The sequence below is a fragment of the Anneissia japonica genome, unplaced genomic scaffold (genome assembly GCF_011630105.1).
Source record: "Anneissia japonica isolate Jap-2015-1 unplaced genomic scaffold, ASM1163010v1 scaffold287787_len61589_cov178, whole genome shotgun sequence".
NCBI lineage: Eukaryota > Metazoa > Echinodermata > Crinoidea > Comatulida > Comatulidae > Anneissia > Anneissia japonica.
In genome coordinates this window covers 1-22,448 of record NW_022729763.1, presented here as the reverse complement: position 1 = coordinate 22,448, position 22,448 = coordinate 1, and the positions used below count along the sequence as shown (strand labels likewise).

General features: G+C 34.1%; 2 protein-coding genes across 5 annotated transcripts in view; one reads left to right on the top strand and one right to left on the bottom strand.

The window, feature by feature from the left end:
• The window catches only part of LOC117114727 (probable serine incorporator), a 26,797-nt gene extending 16,399 nt beyond the window's left edge, over positions 1-10,398 (top strand). Inside the window, exons 8-15 of one of the 4 annotated variants that reach the window (XM_033258418.1) lie at positions 960-1,052; positions 2,882-3,005; positions 3,350-3,398; positions 5,621-5,653; positions 6,487-6,513; positions 7,438-7,474; positions 7,670-7,820; positions 8,520-10,398. In XM_033258418.1, the coding sequence (XP_033114309.1) occupies positions 960-1,052; positions 2,882-3,005; positions 3,350-3,398; positions 5,621-5,653; positions 6,487-6,513; positions 7,438-7,474; positions 7,670-7,820; positions 8,520-8,661 (656 nt within the window). In that variant the 3' untranslated portion in view covers positions 8,662-10,398. The remainder of the gene's footprint in view (positions 1-959; positions 1,053-2,881; positions 3,006-3,349; positions 3,399-5,620; positions 5,654-6,486; positions 6,514-7,437; positions 7,475-7,669; positions 7,821-8,519) is intronic. The other 3 variants (XM_033258421.1, XM_033258419.1, XM_033258422.1) reach the window with 3 other exon arrangements.
• On the bottom strand, positions 10,330-16,189 carry LOC117114728 (ubiquinol-cytochrome-c reductase complex assembly factor 2-like). The gene is made up of 4 exons (XM_033258423.1): positions 16,037-16,189; positions 11,725-11,796; positions 11,031-11,103; positions 10,330-10,779 (listed from the first exon to the last, which is right to left on the bottom strand). Exons 1-4 carry the CDS (start codon positions 16,169-16,171, stop codon positions 10,676-10,678), a joined length of 384 nt encoding a protein of 127 aa, XP_033114314.1. The 5' UTR covers positions 16,172-16,189; the 3' UTR covers positions 10,330-10,675.
• Positions 16,190-22,448: the final 6,259 nt, after the last annotated feature.

Below are 22,448 nucleotides of genomic sequence, written 5' to 3'. Positions count from 1 at the left end.
CAGCCAAAAGTTAGTCTAGATATCAATTTTCAGTTAATTATCTTTATTCTATTTGAAGATATGGCTAATTGAAAATGCAACTTTACAAATATGTCATAATTGATAGCTAAAAAGGGGTATGACCCTAAAATTTCATATAAGAGACAGACATGGAATTGGCAAGTCAAATTTTGGGTTTGTTCGTCAGACATGTTGGTGCACATTATATCCGAGTTTCAAGAAAATCTGAGACGGTACCCAGCCATCCCATTTGTTGAGTTGGCACGGAATGACCCATAGGTAATTGATTCTCCCAAAAATGCATCAGATGTTTGTTTTTGGGAGAGAAAATTTACTGTGGGGACCCCACCCCCCCAGAGTAGTGTTGTCCAGATCGCCACCCGACCACCCGTTTTACATCTCTGGATCCGCCCAGGCAGGACTCGAGTTGGTCCCTTGGTTTGGACTCTACTGTCGAACATGTTGGACACCATGTTCTGTCAGCAAGTTTTGGCTAATGATTTTTAAAAATTTTCATCAAATTTTGGCTAAAGACAGCTTCAATTGGCTAAAAAAAATTGTTGACTTTAGCCAATTGGCTAAACAAAAAAATATGTTAGAGTGACCCCAGAATACCCCTGTCACATTGCCAAAACTCCGCTCAGAAGTTTTTCAGACTCCTCTTGTTGGCCTTGTAGGGGTTGGCATGTCTGTAGCCCAAATAACCTATGATGCTGGTACCTTATAGAAAGACACTTGGGACAATTTTATCTGTTGTGTTGATCAAGCAAGTCACAAAATCCTGTAGCCACAAAAAGCTGTATATTTGGCCTACAAAGAAGCTATTCTAGATCAATTTAATGTAATATTTACTGATAGTGAATTACAAGTTGTATGATGTCTCTGAGGCCATTTACAAATATAAATTTTTTTTGGTCTTTGAATGATAAAATATTTGTGAAAGCGTTTGTGTTTTGCAGCCCAAGCTAGATCTGGTCTGCTCCAATCATCAGTCATTTCTCTTTATGTCGTTTACTTGACGTGGTCGGCAATGAGTAGCTCACCTGATAAAGGTAAGAGTCTATTAATAGAAATATTAATAGTAACATTAATTATAAAATACATAGAACCCGTCCTTTGGGCCACTACTATTAAGGGAACACTTTTTCAGCCACAAAATGGAGGAAAGTGTATCTTTAAACACTACGACCAACCCCTATTCAGAGGGCACCAGTATTTTTGGTCCCGAAAATGTCTTCTTATTAGGGTTCTACTGTACTGCTTACATTGAAAATCTTACCCCGGTATTCTTAAAACAAACTTTAGTCGTAGTTCAAGCTAAAACTTAAAAATTACGTCATTTCGTATTCTTAAAACAAACTTCAACTAGCACTACGACTAAATGACGTGAACCTCGCCTAAAATTATACCTCCGCAGGCCGATTTTTTTAGTCAGCCTAGGGTCAGGCAAAATCGCCGACATGAAATATTTATCCCAATGAAAACGTGCTTTTTGTGACTTACGATAAAGTGAAATGAATAACAACGATTGTATAAGTAGGTCTGATGTATCTCCATTGTGTTCAAGAAAAGGGACATTACGTTTAGCTTCCAAAAGGCGAAGTTAGCATGTTTTGCTAGCCACATGCAACAGTTCCTGATTTACACGAAATCCTCTTGCGTTGTGGCCACGTAGATTCACCGTAACAACAACAAAGATGGCACCGCCCTCGCTCGACCTCAACTATAATAGTTCTCCAAAGAAAGCAAATTTTTAGTGACAGTTCAAATTCTCTATCGTTTGATGTTAACAACTAATATAGTTATTAGTATATAATATTAGTTATGCGAATAATGGTCAATTATGAATTATGAGGAAATATGTTTTTGAAAGACAGACGGCAGTTTAATATTCTTCCGCATTACCGGATCTCTAAAATTTCATCTGCTATTAAATTAGCTCTTTTTATTGGTTAGTTTGATAGTTGTTGCTTGCCAGTCGTCTTCAGCTGAACTACAACTAGGACTTGATTTAGTCGTAGTTAGAACTTCTATTACGTTGTTTGTGAATACAAATTGAAGTTGAAGTTGCAACTAAGACTAAATTAAGTTCTAGTTTGAAATTAGACTAAAGTTTGTTTTAAGAATACGGGCGTAAAAGTGTTTCATTTTTCAATAGATTGTTTAACTCTTGGCAGAGAAGGGTAGAACAGAAAAAGGAAAATAACATTTTGTAGTTTTATTGCACAAAGCCAAAAGCTTCTAGATGGGTAAATATTGGCCGTATTCGACTGGTCGCCCTTCGTTAAACCACGCCAATCTGCGCAGTGGTAAAATCCTACTTAACGAAGACAACCAGTCGAATAGAAAACTGGTAAATACTACTTACTAGACAAAACAAAATTGGTATATACACACTGTGTAATCAAGGTTGCTTTGGCTTGTGGCAGTATGTGGTTTTCATAAAAAAAATTGTTTCATCCAGTTTTTGAATTCTGTTTACCCTACAATTATTTTTTGACTTCATGTGGATAAATATTGTAATTTTTATTTTCTGAAATGTAACCTTATAATTTAACGCTGATTAACGCACTCTGGTTTACGTTAATTTTCGTTGTCAACGAATAATACTCAACAAAAAAATGTAGTCAGCCAAATGAACCAGTCGAATAAGCGACTGGTAATGAAGTGACATTGTAATCAGGAATGCAAAATGCAAGTGTGTATTGTTAATGAAAGTAATAGAGGGTGCCATAGGACCCCACTCAAGATCTTATTTTGTGGTCATAACAAATTTAATGTTGTGATGTAATGTAAGCTGAACTCAATTTCTTTACCAATTGTGCAGCATAATTTCAAAATGTAGTTGATCAAATGATCTTTCACCGATTCATTTTTGCAGCATGCAACCCTGGCTTTCCTGATTTCCTTGGTAATGGGACATCGACCACCAACACTGGAGTATCACTGAATGCGGAGAGCTGGTTAGGCTTTATCATCTGGTTTGTCTGCGTTGTATTTGCTTGGTAAGGATCCCTGATAAGCATTTTCAAAAATGGAATAGCAATTAGCTATTGTGTATTAGTATTATTATTAATTATATTATTAATAAATCATAAATAATGTAATTTAAACACTGAAATTCTCAATAGTTTTTCACTTTTTGGCTTAGTTTTCTTTTTCTACTCACTCTCTGGAAGAAGCAGGCATTGACGACAGTGGAAGCTCCTGTTGAATAAATTATATCTTTAAATTTGTTCTGAGTGTGCTGCTTTGTTGCCTGTTTGCATTGTAGGTTATTTAATGTTTTTAATGCTGTAATAAAAAATAAAGTTATTATTGAATGTCGGTTAATTTTTTACATTAATAGCATGCGTACAGCAAGCACCAACAACGTTGGCAAATTGACTGGAAACGAGGTATGGAGTGTTTTTAATCTTATTTAAATATTATTGTCTGTCAGTGATTCTATCACTATGATCAGAAATAGGTCATAATTTCATCTTCGTCCTTTCAGTCTTTAACCCTGCTACATAACAATCTCTTCAATTGAATGGTCAAGATGATATCTGGCACTTTACTTTCCTTGTATATTATCTTTCACCCATTGATACAGCTATTTCACATAATCCATATCCATCCATTATTATATCATTTAAACTGCATTTGTTGAACATTAACCTGTTGAAAATTAAAATTTTTCACCCGCTCAGTGGCATGTTCATGGGTTTTTTTCTTTTCACTAATTGGCAGGGTGAGCACCCCTCTAAAGACCAACTCAGACAGCGTCGCACGATGCAGCCCGACGCGATTTTTTGTCGCGTCGGGTCTGTGTGAGTTCGGGCTGCGTCGACCGATGCTCTCTGAGTTGGCCTTAAGAGTTCCTTCCTGCCCCCCCCCCATGTTCATTATGTACTTTTGTTTTTTCTTGTATTTTTACATGTGCATGTGTGTGTATTTGGTTCTTTTTCACTGCTTGCCTTTTTAACAAGATTATGTAAATTGTAAAGCAGAATAATACTTTAATACTTGATATTAGGTTTGAAAGTAAATAATATTTACTGTAGCAGATTAGGCCCTAAAAAAGTGTATTGTTTTCTGTCCCTAGCCATGACCAAGTCAAAAGCTTGAAAATATATGGTTATGATTATTTCTCTTGTTGTTTTTGGCAAAAAACACTTTTGGGTTACATAATGACAACCAAAAAATGATGTCATATCCCAGTTTAGGCAAATTGCATGAATTTGTCACTTAATTTGGCTAAAACTTGTTACTTTAAAATTTAGCACCTTAATTTGTGACTAACATAACATTTAGTTTATCAACTGTATGGAATTATGTGTGTACTGCATATATTGAATTTTCCTTTATGTGTAGCTGGCGATTATGTTGCATAGTAGAAAATGTCCTACTGTTTTGAAATTCCATTTAATACAAACATCATGATTTAAAACTCATTCACAACGGATCTGAATCGAGATTTTGACCGTTTCCGATGCGCTGAATGCCAACATTTCAATTCTTCAGTAGGATTTCCGATCTGATAATTCGGATTCAGTGTTAATGGACCTTTAATAGATAATAGGAATTTATTTTCCTTGAGAAAAGGCACTAAGAGGCATATAGAAATCTAATAGTGTTACCCTTTTGATAAGATCTATGTGAAAGAAAATAATTGACTTACAGTAGGGGAGGCATTCTATTATCCCATCATTTTCAAGCTTACAAAACATAATTTTTTACCCCGTCCCCTCCCACAAAAGTGGACGTAAAATAAAATGTCATCATATTCTAATTTTTATAACAGTATATATATACATACATATACTGTTGGCCACCTCCTCTAGTGTATATTTTGTATTCTTGTGAAAATATTGAAAATGTTGGATGAACTTCGAACTACTATTCAGAAGTTAGTTATCATTCTTTAAACATTTTTTAATTAAGTAATCAAACAATGAATCTGTCAGTTTATTTATATATTAACAATGCATATAATAACCCATTAAGTAATCACTCATTTATTAATTTACTATTACCATGTATCACAGATCAATTTCTAAAATTATGTTAATTTTAAGTTATTGCCGCCCTTCCTCTTAACATGTATATTAGAATCTTAAACTAACTGATATATATTTTATCTGTGGTGTACTACTACCATTTGTTTGTGTTATATTAAAAAGGTTTTTAAGCCTTAGTCCACATTCATCAGGTTTTATGTGACAAATACTGGTGATTTGTCAATATATGGATGTGATATGACATCATCATGACCATATATGCATGTGCCCAAATATAGGTGTGATATGACATCATCATGCCCATATATGAGAGTGAAATGACATCATCATGCCCATATATGGGTGTGAAATGACATCATCATGTCCATATATGGGTGTGATATGACATGATGCCCATATATTGTATGGGTGTAATATGACATCATCATGCCCTTATATGGATGTTATATGACATCACCATGGCCATATATTGGGAGATTACAAACATTTGTTACATACAACTTGATAGTGTGTACTGCACTTTATGATATGGTGCTTAAGTAAGGTGTTAGACTGGTGATTTTCATATTCTCTCTTTCTTCCAACTGTCTATCCATCTGTCCATTTATTCACGGAAGACCTTCTCTCGCTTGGAGACAGACTCGAATCAGGTACATGCTGCAGTAACATAAGTGGCTTTTTTTGTTCCATAACCTATAGTTTGAGATTCAATTTACTGCTGCATGAAATTTATATTATGATACATGTCGATCTATGTAGTTTGTGTAACTACAGTATGTTACTTAAAACATCTGTTCTTACATACCATACATGATTACAGTAATTTCATATACAAATTTAAACATGTTTTATATTATTAGGTTTGTACCTTATGCATAATATAAGGTCTAAAACAATAATAATAATAATAATAATAATAATAATAATAATAATAATAATATGTTATCAACAGTTAACATTTACTGTATCATTGAGAGTATTTGCTTAATCACATTAACAATAGAAACTTAACGATTATTGTGTTAAAATGGTTTTTTTTTTCAAATAATTGTAAGTAGAAACATCTATTAACAAAATTTCAAATCAAAAGTGAGAATATTTGTTATAAACATACTTATTTACTATTATTATTAATTTTCAATTTAAAAATTACAACGAAAAGATAATTTCCTTTTATTAAAAACAAATAATACTGTCCTTTTACTTTTTGAAGATTTTTGTCGTAAAAAGTGTGTAAATCAATGAAAACTAAATTTTTTTTAAATCATTTTAATATGAATACTTCATAAAAGTGAAAGAAGCAATATTACAAAAAAAAAGTGTTTTTATAAATAATTTGGCATGCAAGATCCCATCCCTGTTTTTTGTACAATTCTGATATTTAATTTGATTTATTTGCATTGCTTACCTGTGGTTGATATCATTAAAAACTCCTCTTGTAGAAAGTTAATTCTTTTTAATTATTATTCTGCTTTGGTTGTAGGAGGTAACTTTCTATGGTGCAAATGAGGTAAGCGTCAGAGTTCAATGATATAGGGCGCTTTTACAAATACCCTTTGAAAATTTTGGTTTTCTTGAGATGGATGGATGGATGGATGGATTTGGAAAATTCTGTAGCTAATGATTTTTTGTAAATTAACGAAAAGTTGTGTTGTCAATTTCTAACATTAATAATATAAGCACCAACCTCACATTGCCTCCTTTGACTAACATTCATAACCTTAAGTTGTTACACCAATCTCACATTGGTGTATGCATATTGTATGTTTTTGTTAAATTCATTTGCACCATGTTGTTATATTGATTTGCATTGTTTTGTAACTGCTTTACCTTTTTTGTGCTTCACTTTATATATTGTACACGTTTTGTAGAATATGCTTTTGTTATTTATTATAATAAATATTGTAAACTGTATTTCATTCCAAAATTTAATTTATATTTGTGCAAAGAATCTTTAGTGTCATTGACTCTTAACATTATCATTATATTATTTCTTTATGTGTATCGTACAGTATGTATCACTTTAGTTGTATTCAACATGGGCATATGAAGGATCTTAAAAATTAAGGTGGAGAAATGGGTTGTTGTTACGGAATTGTAAACTATTTCAGCAAGTTTTGTCCCCTCCTCCCATATCTGTCACTCACTGAGATCTGTTTTTTTTTGTTTTTTTTTCGGACCTCTTACAGCCTTCTATAAAAATGATTCCATCAAATAAAATATTTTTATAAAGCTCTGTCTAAACTTTCAAATTTTATGAGACAAAAAACTGCTGTATGCCCATATTCATGATGCCACTATATGGTCATGATGTGATGTCATCATGACTGATCATATTTGGGCATATCATGTTTTTTTAAAATAAAATGCGATAATCTGGACAGTGCGGTACTTCCAAATAGCTAGTAAATTTCTGTTTTGTTCTCATTCACAGAAGGTTTTGTTGAGCTCAGATTCTACAACTTCGAAAGGTAGATTATAAACATTTATTTTGTGACTTTGTGTAATTTAATTGAGGCAATTTTTAATACTATGTTAAGACTCCCCACCCTTTAAGCCTTGTAAATAAGACTTAGTTTAAATAATTAGAAATAATACATCATGATTGTGAACCACAAACCAACCACTTCCACATTTAAATTAACTTGAGTTTTATCTGTTTTTAGAATCTGGAGCAGAGGGTGACAGTGATGCAGAGGCTGGACAAACTGTATGGGATGATGAGAAAGAAGCGGTTGCCTACAGCTACTCATTTTTCCACATCCTCCTGTTCTTGGCTTCATTGTATATCATGATGACCTTGACCAACTGGCTCAAGTTAGTATACTGTTTTATTGAACCTTTCCGCTAAGCCCCACACATTGGATATTGTTGGCGAGGTCCCACAATGGTGTAAATGCCTGTAAGCATGTGTGATGTTGGACAAGTGCATACTCCTGCCTCTGATTGGTCTATTTTACTCAAAATGATGTGGACAAAAATTTGCGTTGCATATAAATATTTCAAAATCAGGCTCAAAGGGTGGGAATTTGTCTAGCTTTTTAAAATGTTTACTCATGCCATACATTTTGGCTCATAAAATGGTAACCAAATGGTCAACAATCCATGATAATTAAAGCTTGAAAACTGCCCAATAGGCCATTCCAGAGTGTCATTCAAACTACTTCTTGCTAAGTCAATCCAACTGACCAATCAGAACATGGCCAGGAGAATGTGTGTGTTTACACAAATTCACATGTTTACATACATTTACGCTAATGTTTTTGTGGGACTCGGACGTTAGCAACAATAGCTAAGGGGCGGGACTTAGCGAAAGGTCTATTCCCAACCAGATATTACTCTTGCACTACAGCTTCTGCTGATCCTTCACCGAAACTGTGTCTGGACTCAATTTGGCTTTAGACTAAATGTTTTACTCTTTGTTTTGTACTATTTTACAATTCTTGTACTATTGTGAAAATAAATTTATTATTTATTGTAGACCAATAAAACAATGTTTTTAAAAAACATTTTCAGACCTAATTCAAGTTCTGCAGACAAGCTTACTCAAAGTACTGGAGCAGTATGGGTGAAGATGTCATCCTGCTGGATATGCATTTTTATTTACGCATGGACACTTGTTGCACCAATCATACTAAGCGATCGTGACTTCTCCTAAAAAGTCTATCAACCAATCAATGTGTACTTTTTAATTAAAGCATCTAGTTGGCACACAATTGGAGTTCAATATTTAATGTGTCATGATTTTGAAAACCAATATATTCCTATAATTTTTAATTTAGTTTATTGTACATTCTCATCAAAGTTGTCGTTTTTATACCCCATAATTATTTAACTATCGTGTTGCATTTAGGAAAACTGATCAATTGATAATACTTGGACCTTTGTTGCCTTAAGTTATAAATAACAAAGAACTGTACACTATATAAAAAATCCAGTGGATTATTTTGGTAAGGGTTGAACCCAGGACCTGTAGTTAAAATTATGACGGAGCTTATACAGATTATAGCCAGCATCACATAATGTAGATGGTGTTAGAATAGTTGCCGCTCTAAAGACATAGCTGATCGCCCCAAATAGAATATAATAATCTAGAAAAATGTTTGAATTTTGTATAAAATAGGCATTTTTAATTCTTGGCTTCTTCTCTGTTTTGGTATTATAATACAGGGCAACAGCATATGAAGAATGCCATCCTAAACCAGCGTAATCCCAAAACTGTCATTAGCATAAGAATGTGGCAGTATTGTATATTTATTACAAAGAAGCCATAATGATTTTATTCAAAACTTTGGCAATAGTAAGGTGACTTCAGAAAATGACCCGTCGTTTTAAAGCTTACTATATTTGAAGTCATTTCTCATTTTTTGGTCACTGATGCTGGTATTGGGATGGCAAGCCTCATAGATATTGTAGGTACAGTATGTGTTAGTTAGACAAGCATCAAATCAAGGTCTCTTAATGTTAAATTTATTACAAATATTGCTTAGTTCGGCTAATGTATTTGCCATGTGTTATAGCAAGTTTGAGGGAATTTCAATTTTTTTTAAGTTTCCAAACTTAACAGAATGTAAGATGTTGACAATAAGACAAAGCCTAAAAATGCTAATACATGTGTGAAATTCTAATTAATCATTTAAAGTATGTGATAAATAACCAAAGGGAATAAGGTTGAAAGTTAAGAAATTGCAGAGGCTTGGTTTTGTACTGCAAAGCATAAAGGGAAACATGTATTGGTGGTGGATTGTGACTTGCATGTATGCAATATAGGTAAACTTTATTGAAATTTAAAAAAAAATTGTAATGATTATGTTGATATGTATGAAATAAGAGATTCAACCATGCAAAATATTTTTTTTTCTATTAAATTACTTTTACATTAAAACTATTAAAATATATTTATGCACCTTAAAGTGAATTGGACATGCATATAAACTGGAGCAGTGCTTCTGGTTCAGGCTGTCCAGATTCAATCCATTTGCTAGTGTCTTTGGGGAGAGGTACTTTATCTACAATTGTTTCTGTCTGCAGTTGTCAAACATTTAATCTAATAGATCTCTTTGAATTTTCCAATTTTAATATTTTCTTCCTCTGGTCTTACTGTTGTATATTTTTTATTTGTTTTGATTGTCCTTTGTATCCCCTGGCAAAAGGTGTGGTACATATTTCTATATTATATATAAGGATGAGAAAATTCTCTAGAAAGTTATTGGAATGCTACACATGACTTATGATTAGAAGAACTTTCAGATATTAATTGGAAAGCACAATAGTTAATTCCAAGCATATTTATTTTATGAATGGATATCAATCGTGACAAGAAAGATTTTTTTTTTCACCTTTATTGACTAAATATTATTGGCAGTTTTTGCAATAAATAGATTGTACAAGGCAATTATGTTGCTCATAATTCATAATTTTTCAGCTTTTCTGTGTATTTTAAGCCATAAAACTCAAAAACCACATAGGGCATTGCAACAATTAGGGATCACCACCAACTACTTCTTGCAATGAGAAAAATGGTGAAAGTGCAGAAGTAGATCCCTTTGACTAGGTGAACTATTAAAAATTAAATAGCACCATCCTTTCAGCATCCACAATATCAGTGCACGGTTCTTCAATATGCTCCATCACCTACCGTCGGAGTAGTCTTTGGTGGTGGTATTTAAAAATCAAGAACCTGGGCACTGCCTCTTCATTTTATCCTCTTTAGTTGCAAACTCCTTCATCTTGGACCAGTAACTTTTAGTCATCTCATCAAGTTCTCTAATAGAATCTAGGGAATGAGGGAAAAAAAAAAAAATTAATATTAAAACTTAAGTAGTCGTGGACTATACACTTGCAATCCATAACATTGGTGCTGCTAGTTATGGGTTTTCTCTACATTTTTCTTTACCTCTACCAATATAATCAAACACAATGACATGTTTTATTGTCACTGAGAGTGTGTTTCTTGCGTACACACTTAGTGGGCGTAGGCTGTGGGGTATCCACCCATTGCAGCAAACTAAATGAGTTAGTACTAACCTGTTGACATTGCTAGTTTACAGTCTTCTACATCTACACCAAGAGCTCCTGTCACATTCTTTACAGTTGGATACTATGTAAAATGAAACAAAATAATAATAAATAATAATAGTGTAGTTTTATATAGCACACAAATCCATCTAATGGTAATGATTTGCACTGTGTAAAAGCCACCTTGGACAGCATTGTACAATGCACACACAATTTATCGGGGATCAATAGTTAAACATGTTTTGTTCCTTGTAATGTCCACTCACTTTATTTTTGTAATAATTTGTAGACAGTTTCTCCAATGCAGTATACACCCTTTGACACAATTTATCGGGGATCAATAGTTAAACATGTTTTGTTCCTTGTAATGTCCACTCACTTTATTTTTGTAATAATTTGTAGACAGTTTCTCCAATGCAATAATAATAAATAATAATAATAATAGTGTAGTTTTATATAGCGCACAAATCCATCTAATGGTAATGATTTGCACTGTGTAAAAGCCACCTTGGACAGCATTGTACAATGCACACACAATTTATCGGGGATCAATAGTTAAACATGTTTTGTTCCTTGTAATGTCCACTCGCTTTATTTTTGTAATAATTTGTAGACAGTTTCTCCAATGCAGTATACACCCTTTGACACAATTTATCAGGGATCAATAGTTAAACATGTTTTGTTCCTTGTAATGTCCACTCACTTTATTTTTGTAATAATTTGTAGACAGTTTCTCCAATGCAGTATACACCCTTTGACACTCGACCTCATCCACCTAAAAAAAAAAAGAAGTTAATTTCAATTAGACCACAACAATGAAAGTTACAGATATCTCCTTACATTTTAGAAAAATACAAGCTGCTTTTTAATATTATTCTTAATAATAATATACTGTACTGGACATACAAAGTCTTAATTGGCTTTGAAGTTATAAACGTAGATGATTGAAGTTAACTATGAGTATTAGAATGGGGGACTCCAGGATTAAGTCAGAAGTGATGGATGCTAGTTGGCGAATTAGGTGATATGAGGTGATTTTTAATAAACATCAATTTTTTGCTTCAAACATTTTCAGTGAAAGCTGGGGGATGGAGGGACAGTGGTGGCTCCAGAAATTTGCTTACAGGGGGTCCTACAGGGGAGTCCAAAGGAGACCTACCAGAGCCTCGGCCAGGGTCCCAGAATAAAAGTCTGGTACATTTCACAGGGTGAGTTTTTATGGCTATATGGCCATAATATCAGAGATTGCCGATCAAAATAACATTTTATGGATAGGCAAATGTCCGACCACCTCAGCGTTGGAAGACGGGCCCAAATGCCCTCCTTGCCTCCCACCTGCGGACAGGTCAAGCCCCTCGTCAGATAGAGCTCGACGGGCAGTCAGACCATAACAAATATAAAAATAGGCCCACACCAAGGCAACACATGCCTGTCACAGCCTGTGCAAGCTATAAGTCTGAAATACCAAAATAAGATAGAAGTACCTTCTTGTTGGTAAGATTTTTTACAATAATTATATGGGTGTTTCCCCTGGGGTGGGTGGCAGTATATATAAAAAATGAATTTCAATTTTGTAAAACACAAAAATTAGGCCTAAACATGAAAAATTAATGTGAGCCTAGGGCCTATTTATCCCCAAACGATATATAGGCCTAACGGATAAGCCTACAAAATTGTTTTCATTCAATTTTGTGAATGCGAATCCCCACTCGATGGCCGCTATTCCTGAAATTTTATTACCAATTATTTTTATTTGATAATATTACAGTTTATTAATTGGTGTTATTTTTCTCTTTTTACAGAAAACAACACAAATGCTGGTACAAAGTACTGGTTTGAGACACGTATTGTCATTGTTGTGTTTCCCGATTATTTGACCATGTTCAAAATGCTTAATAAAATGGAGATTTATGAAATTAGCATGTCATTTGTTTTGCATATGATTGTTTTCTTGTTTGCTGCCATTCCATTTACCATATCATGTTTATAATATTACATAGGAATATGTATAAATAAAATTAAAATATACCAGTGATTTGATGAAGTAGGGCGGCACCAGGAATTCCCAACGAGGGGTCTAAGCTCCCTGATAAAATTTGTAGGAGAATTTTTTTTAAATTCAAAAATAACATTTTTGACCCACGAGGAAGTGTGCGCGGTGCGGATTGAACAATATTTAAATGCTGATAATGGCAAAATACGCTAATTTAGTTTGTTAAAAAAGAATTTGGAGCATTTTAAAAGATTTACTCATGCGTATGCGCACCTCATGACGCACATGCGCATCTTAATGTCACTGTTGTCATATGAGATATATATGTATCAACTTTCATTGACAAAAGCCTGTTGGTGAAGGAGTAATGATCATTCATAATATTTATCATATATAAAATTTCAGTTTTTTTTACTTCAGATGGCAATATGGTGACGTCACAATGTCCAATCAGCTATTATGATATAAAAATTCATATCTACAGCTCATGTGCTTTCAGAATATGTAATAAAAGTTAGGGGTCACCTTTCATCCTAAGGGGCTATAACTGATTAAAAAAAAGACATGATATAAAGCATATATTAATTTTGACGCACACGAACGCTCGCGTTATTACGCGCGCACAAAAATATAATGTACATAACATTTAACCATGACCTGAAGTTTATACCCACTAAATATGATTCAGAAATCACGACTGATTAAGGTGATTATGGGGTCATCAAAGGCTGGACGAAAGAAAGATGAGGGGGGTAAGAAAAACCCTATATTTAGACCATGATGACGTCATCAAAATGTAAAAAAATGCCAAATATATGAAAGAGAATTGCCTCAGCTATAACATACTCAAAGTTGGAAGACAATTGATCAAGAATAGGTGAGATACGCTCAAATGCGCATTTGCTAAAATGAGGTCATCGATAATATTCAGTTTGTTGAATTCAGATGGCAATATGATGACGTCATAATGTCTGATCAGCCATTATGACCTATAAAATCATATTTACAACTCATGTGCTTTCAGAATATGTAATAAAAATTGGGGGTCACCTTTCATCCTAAACAGCTGCAACATAGAGTGATTGAAAAGATTGGAAACTTGTCAAAACAATGTCAGGAAACCAAAATGTGACAAAAAAAAATTAATTTCTAGCTTCCATACGTTTTGCACGCGTAAAATTGCGCACGCATATTGGTAAATTTCAAAAAATTTTGAAATGCTCAAAATGGCCTGAAACGTGCTCTAATTTAATCTAAATGTGATTTCACATTTTAAAAGTTTGACGCGCGTTATAACGCGCACGCGTAAAATTAGATATCGTGCTAACAAGAAATGGGAAAAAAAAAGATCTCTGACAATAACAAGAGGTGATCCGCTAGCGGAGCAGATCACCAACAAACACATTGGCCTTTATTATGAAGCATTCATAAATTGAAAAGTTACTACTGCATACGTCCGATCGCACTTCACTTCTGGGACTGCAAGAACAGAACATGGTTTTCAATACAGAACACACAGTACTATTTATTTATTTCTTGTTTAACCTGGTTGAAACCAAATGTTATCCTTATGACCAGGATAGATACAGTACTGTTACGTACTAAAATGAAAACATATGATCAGAACATTAATGGTAATGGAAACGCAACAAACAAGAAAACAAACGTATGACAAACAGTAACAATCACTGATCTCAAACCAAACGACTTACATTTGCGTTGTTTACTGTAAAAGAGAAAAATAACACCAATTAATAAATTGTAATATCAGTAATCAAATAAAAATAATTGGTAATAAATTTCCAGGAATACCTGCCATCGAGGGGATTCGCATTCACAAAATTGAACATGCAAACAATCTTGTAGGTTTTTTGGCCGTTAGGCCTATATATAGTTTGGGGGCTAAATAGGCCCTAGGCTACACATTAATTAATTTTACTGTTTAATTTTTGTGTTTTACAAAATTGAAAAATCCATGTTTTATACTGCCACCCCAGACCAGAGAGCATATACAAGTATGAAGGCCTATGCTATTCCTAGCTGCGTACATGTAGTTCACACCTAGGCCCTAGCTCTTCCGCTGCATAGGCTGGCATCTACCAAGCCTGTGTGTGGCCTTTCTCTGGTCCTAGAGATAGACCTAGGCTAGAATTAGCGTCGCGGTTCGCTCAGTTCAAGACTTGTTTATTTTCCATGCGACGAGGGACACTATCACGCATGCGCCAGCGATCGTCGTAAGAATATCATTGGGAGCTGTCTTCACGACTTGTCGTAAAAATAGTCACTGCATATAAAAAAAAGACAAAATAAATAAAATTAATACCCAGTCTGAAACACATGCACCAAAAAAACTTTAATAATACAGAACCCTTTAATTACTTTCCAAACATACAGCACTAGTGCGTACATCGGCGTTCCATACTGAGGCTGTTTCAGAGATGCCAAGTTTGTAAATTAGCTGGGAGTGAGAAAGTTTAAACAATCGACGAAGCAAAGCGGGGGTGGGGGTGTGGAAGGTAGCAAAATGTCAGACATGTATATACATAATACATATATATATATATATATATATATATATACATACATATATACATACATATAATACATATATATAATATATGAGTATAATATATGAGCTCATATTAAGGACAATCGACATAAACACCATACACACAACATAGGCTTATATCAATTGACCTTGGATACCACAGCACAGGATAGGCGCATGAGCAGTACAGGAAGAAAAGGGCGCTTCCAATCTTCATCGATTTCCTAACGCGATACTCTACCTCCCGCCACAGTGTATGTGTTTTGTTTTGTTTTGTGTTTTTTTTTTGTTTTTTTTTGCCGGCGTGAGAAAATGATTGTTGGGCGGGTGAGCGTGAGAAGAGGCGCTGAGGCGTGAGACTTGGTAGGTCTGCTGTTTATCGCGACCGAAATGATCTCTATTCATCTAATAAGGCTAGGCCTAGCCATAGGCCCTGCCCTAGTAGCTAAGCCAGATATAACAAGTTTTACATGCCTTTGTATTTTCACCATGCCTAAACCCTTCTGCAACTTTTCTTCTAATATGCACGGCTATATCCCGACCTTCTTTGGTTGGATCTAATGGCCAATTCTGACATAATCGGAGAAAACTCCTATATCTAACTGCCATTATTCCATCGAATTTTACTATATCAAAAAATAGAGGGGGCTATATAAGATTGCCTGCCGTTGCCTCTAGCTGCGACCTGAAAAGTCACGGTCCGGGTTTCGGGGTTCAATCTGCAAGGGAGTACCAGCAATTTGGTGTTGAATGATTGAAGATTGTTAGGCCTCTTTGGTTTTTAAAAAGTAGTTATCTCAAATTAGAGGGTCGAATTGGTGGGTGTAATGTAGACCTGGTGGCTGGAGGAATTGCAAAATGCTTCTTGTGTTAAAATTAAGAATATGGAACATGTGTTTAATGGTATACAAATGAAAATATCAAAATATTAACTGTTGAAGACATTTTTTAATGCATAAATTTAATAAGCTTTCATAGGAAAAACTGCTGGTTTAAATGGGTGGTCTGCTGAACATTTAAGGTATGCAAGTAGACGACTTTTTGTGGTATGATTAATAATATTACATCTAAATAAAATTACAGACCCATTATTGCTTCAGGTACATCTCAAATAAGTTTGAACTGATACTTAAAAAGTTATTTCGACCCGAAAAGGTCCACTGATCTTTAAATCAAATAATTCCATGGACACAAAGCCTACAGTATATGTTTTAAAACATAGTCGTTACGATAGCCCTATATTATATTCATCTTTTATGCAAGCAAAGCTTTTGATCGAGTAAATCATTGCTATTTTGTGCCGTAGGATGATTCATCGAAAAATTCCACTGTCGGTTGAGAGTGATTGCATGGATGTATACAATTAGGTAATTAATGTCATATGCCTTCAGGGTGATTGTATCTATCCTGGTGCAACCAGAAAAATTATCTCTCACGTAGTTTAAAGGTCACAAATGGAGTGAGACAAGAGGATTATGTCACCCTTATTATTTTTCATTTTATTTATTTTTCATTTCCAGGCGCAAACTATAATAACATACAGTAACTTCAAAAAGGTTTGACATGAAATAGAAAATACAGTGACATAAAACAGGGCCAGAGGATTGCTTTAAAAGCGATCTATTAATCACTGTCTTAAAAAAGCGCTACAAAAATGACAATTACACCTATGAAATCGGTAAGAAAATGATCAATACTCGAAAAAAATAAAATAAAATAAAGAAAAATAAATAAACCATGCAACAACAACAAAACAATTACAAAATATTCTAAGAATTTCAATTAAAAAAAAAATCATAAAGTTAATTTTAATATTGCATATATACAATTATATCAACATTATTTTACAAGGAAATATCGAAATTAATAAAAGATCAATACAAAAGCACAACAAACATTTACAATTGATTACCATATTATCAAATAGGCCTATTCATATTTACAAATAAAGTGTATCTCTCATATACTGTAATCATGGAGGAATAAATAAGATTTATTTATTCCTCCATGCTGTAATGATGACCTGAGTATTTTGTTGTGAAAGTAAATATGAGTGTTTGTACATTATCATGTTAAGCTGACGATGTGGTTCTTTTATCACAGACATCTGGTTTCCAAAATAAAACTGATATGTGAACGTTTGAAGTTTGGTAAGGCGTTTGAGCCCACGTTAGCGTTAGCACTGGAATCATCGAAAACTGTGGATTTCATCAATTACTTAAGCTGTCAAAATCCAGAATAGTGTTGTTAATATAACCACAGAGGTTACAAGATACAAGATAAAATTTATTGTCTCCATTAAAAAGAAAACGAAGAAATTACAAAAGCTCGCACCCATTAAAATTACATTAAAATCACATTAAAATCACATAAAAATTTAACAAAGTACATCAAAACTACATGCTTTTTTAGTTGTACGTTTATATGTTTTTATATGTAGGCCCTGTCTCTTATACACATCTCACCAGTGTTGCTGACCACATATTCAGATTTGACATAATCATTTAGTTTCACAAATTGATATCTATTTGTGAGGAAGTCTAGTACAAGACCAGCTAATTGATTAGGAACATTCATGTTTAATAACTTACGAGTAAGTAAATGTGGTTGCATAGTGTTGAATGCCGAAGACAGGTCAAAATACATTAATCTAAACATGATCTAAACTACCCTATAAAAGTACTCTCTCATGAATATAAACCCATTAATCAGTTATAGTATAGACTGGTCTCACAATTAAGCCTGCCAATCAAACGCTGTACTATACCGATTGGCCAATGGCAGTAGCAATTACAGATTGCAAAAGTCACCAAAGCACTGTTTGACCTTGATATTCCCATACGAATAGAAGGGGTGTCTATAAAACCATGGAGGCCCTTCCTCCATGATAAAACGAAGACCGAAGACCGAAGACCCAAAAACGAAGACCCCTATTTTTTCTATTTTACGATACACATTGGGTTGCGGAGGCACCTGTATAAAAAGGTCACCTTTTGGCTAAAAAAAGACCCACCCCCTTGAAGGTCTGGCTACGGGCCTGTAAGTATGTGTGGGTGTGGGTGTATGGATATTGTATATAGGCCTATAGGTAGGGGCTAGATGCATAATATGTACGGTATGCTTATTTAGATGTACGTTTATATGTTTTTATATTATGTAGGCCTATATGGATAGCACATTTCAAAGCCTAGATAGCACTCTTCCACATTTGATAGCACATTGAAATAGTGTGCTATCCGATTTTAAATAGTTTGTTATCAATTTAATGTTATACTGCCCAAACAGTAAAATAGTGCGTTATCTTTGAATGTCCTACCCACAAAACAGTGTGCTGCCCATTTTGAAATGGTGCGTTGAATGTTTATTTACTAAGAGAATTTCTATGTACAGGTATTCGTAAAGTGTTAATATTTGATTAGGTGATCCACATGTATAGGCCTGTATAATATTGAGGCCGTTTAAAATTGGGTAGCACAAAGCATTAAAGTGGGTAGCACATTTCAAATTGAGAGCACATTGTTTCTCTATTTTGAGCATGTGTACATCTTGATAGCACATTATTTTTAATTTGATAGCACATTCCATGGATAGCCCCTTTCAATGTACTATCCGATTTTAAATAGTGTCCATCTGAAATAATGTTCAACTTGAAATATTGTATTAGTGCTATCGATTTTATGCATTGTTTAAAGTTGGTTAGCACACTGTTTTAAAATGGGTAGCACATTTCAAATATGCCTAATATCGCTCTGTTTCTTCGGGCAGTACTTTAATTCAAATTGATAGCACACTATTTCACATACGTATAATATATAGACCGTTTAAAATTGGGTAGCACATTTCAAATATATAGCGCATTGTTTCTCTGTTTGGGCAGTAGGCCTACTGTACATCTCAAATTATTGATTAATGAGCACCATTCAATGTGATATCCGATTTTAAATAGTGTCCATTTGAAATAGTGCTCTACCTATTTGAAATACTGTGGTGTGCTATCGATTTTATGAACTGTTTAAAATTGGGTAGCACATTGTTTGATGGGTGGCACATTTCAAATGGGTCTAGGTTACTTCAAATAGATAGCAGACTATGTCACAATAGCTCAGTATTTCACATTTGATAGCATATTGAAATAGTGTGCTGCCCGGTTTTACATAGTGTGCTATCGAATTAATGTACTGCCCAAACAGCCTTAAAATAGTGCATTATCTATTTTGAATGTTCAAACCCACTTTAAAATATTGTGCTACCCAATTTGAAATGTGTTATTTAAAAGAATTTCCATGTATTCATAAAATTAATATGTAATTAAAGGATATATATGCATATATGTGTGGGTGTGTGTATAGGCCTATAGGTAGGGGTTATAGATGCATAATATACATGCTTTTTTAGATGTACGTTTATATGTTTTTATATGTAGGCCTATAAGTTAATGTTATAGATAACAGTATAAATACATATATTACTCATTATGTGTACACACATGAACACATTGACTTTACATAGAATAATAATATGTATACATACACTCAAACTGTTTGTTGTACCGTGTATAATTTGAACGAATAAATGTGGCACCGATTTACATTATGCCTATTTAGGTTTATTGTGGGCTAATTATTTTATTAGTTTACCAAACTTTGAGAAGACTACGTATCCTTTCTAGAGAAATGAAGAATCTTAACAGAATGTATTTCATCAGTAAATATATTTAGTATCAAGCTCGTAGATTTTTTTTTTCTGTTCGACTTGGGTACAGATTTCGCTTAAATGCAGACCTTTAAAATGAAATCATCGACTTATATCGCTTCTCATCAAGTCTATGAAGTTTTTTAATAATTAATTTTTATAAACACAATCTGGTTTGAAAAAAAAGAAGGCAGAAACGTTTTCTGGTGTAATACTACAGTAATGAGTATAAAGTAAGTAGGGCATAGACAACTGTAAATAATATTACTTCGTGGATTGGTATGTAGGCCAATAATTTTGTGCATCATCTCCATGGAATCAGTGGATACTCTAGATGACCTCCATATGGGCGGACCTGTGGTAACCTGTCACATCCAGTGCAGGTGGCCTAAACCCGACAAGCCAGATTAATTACCTCTGTGTATTCAAACAAGGCACATCATCCAATGCTAACCTGGGCTCAAACGCCTAATGCCGATTGGTTGCAAACTTGCCGGAATGCAAGACGGAGCCTAGCTATTAATACTTAATTATTCTGTACTTGCATTGTATCCACCATAACTATTTTCTTTAGGCCTTGCAGCCATTAAAAAAAAATTACAGCACCGTTTTTCCTATCTGACTATTCGAAAATACAATGGTTGGTTCAGTAATTTTATATTTTGTAAGAAGGAATATCAAATTGAAACAAAATTCTGCAATGAAATCACCACCGACAGGTAAAGGGTAAAAGCCCCTGTGGGGGCTGGGGACGAAGCCAGAGCATTTATACGATTTTAAAAGCATGTACATGTCATTTAAATGCATGTTCATGTATATTTAAATACTTCTTTACACAATTTTAAAAATAAGATAAGAAGACTACTTTTTCCAATACAGGATTTAGAACGTAAATGTTTATTGTCAAACAAACTTTTTTTTTTTTTTTTTTATTAAAAAGAAATGCTTAACATTTTAATGCTACTATGTAATGTTATCTCTAAAAATATAACTGGGATAAAATTAGCAATACCCACTAGGTGACTGTACAAAACACAGACCTTGCACATTATGAGATCGCTAAATACCAATACCTGTATTAAAATATGGAGGTATGTAAAAGGTCTTTGCTTAAAAGAGAAATATTGCAAATAATATTTTATTTATTGCAGAAATGAAGAAACAATAGGAACTGACAGCCCTACATTTTACTTTTTTACCAAAATAACTTAAATGTTAAGTTCCAATGGAAATATATATAATTAGGGCAAGGAAAAATGTTATTATATTTACAAGTTACAGAACCATTTTGTGTAAATATACTTGCACAGTAATATTGAAGAAAAAAACAGACATAATTATAATGCTACAAGTGTACATGTTTAAGAACCAGTTTATGTAAAAAAACTTAGCACAGTGAAAATAAACAATAATCTAAGAGCTGTCTTGATTTAAATGAGATATATTGAGAAAAAATAATAAATATATTATTATGAATAATGTCAGTTAATTCTGACGAAATGTGAAAACATTACCCAGTATATTTCCTTGCTAGCCTAGGCCCTGGCCTATGCTAGCTCGATTAAAAAATAAATAATAAAATCGTTCGCAAATAATAGGCCTCATAGGCTACGACCCTACCCTCTAGCAACGCTAGACCTAGGGCCTAAGCTTAGCCCGAAAAAGTACACTGGTCCCGCCGCCAGGCAGTACCATGAGCATGTGGTGAAAACAAGGGTGAATTTTCTAACTTCTTAAATTTCGTTATTTCTTCGTTGCTGGCCTTGAAGCAAAAAAATCGGTTATCCTTTCTCGGCGCTTCATCCTCCTAGGCTATTTTTGGCGTGTCGCATGTCCTCGATCCCAGAGAAATGAAAAATGTCGAGCGCCCAAACTTTTGTGATGACGTCGTGCCTAAGTAAATGAACTCCCCGGAGCACGCGATTGGTCAAATAGCCTCGGCAACAAACCTCTCTTTAATATGTTTTGATTTCTACGATCGGACTACGATCGATAGCGACAAATAAACAGTGCCAAAAATGCTCCCATTTGGTAATAAATTGCCCTATTTTGGAAACGGGGATCGTTTTCTGGTTAAGGGGGTTCGCTGGCAAAAGGGGGGTTCGCTGAAAAAGGGGGATTCGCCCGAACCCCTAAACCCCCCCCCCCCTGGCTACGGGCCTGTTGGTTGGATGGTTGAAGGGGTCTAGCTATC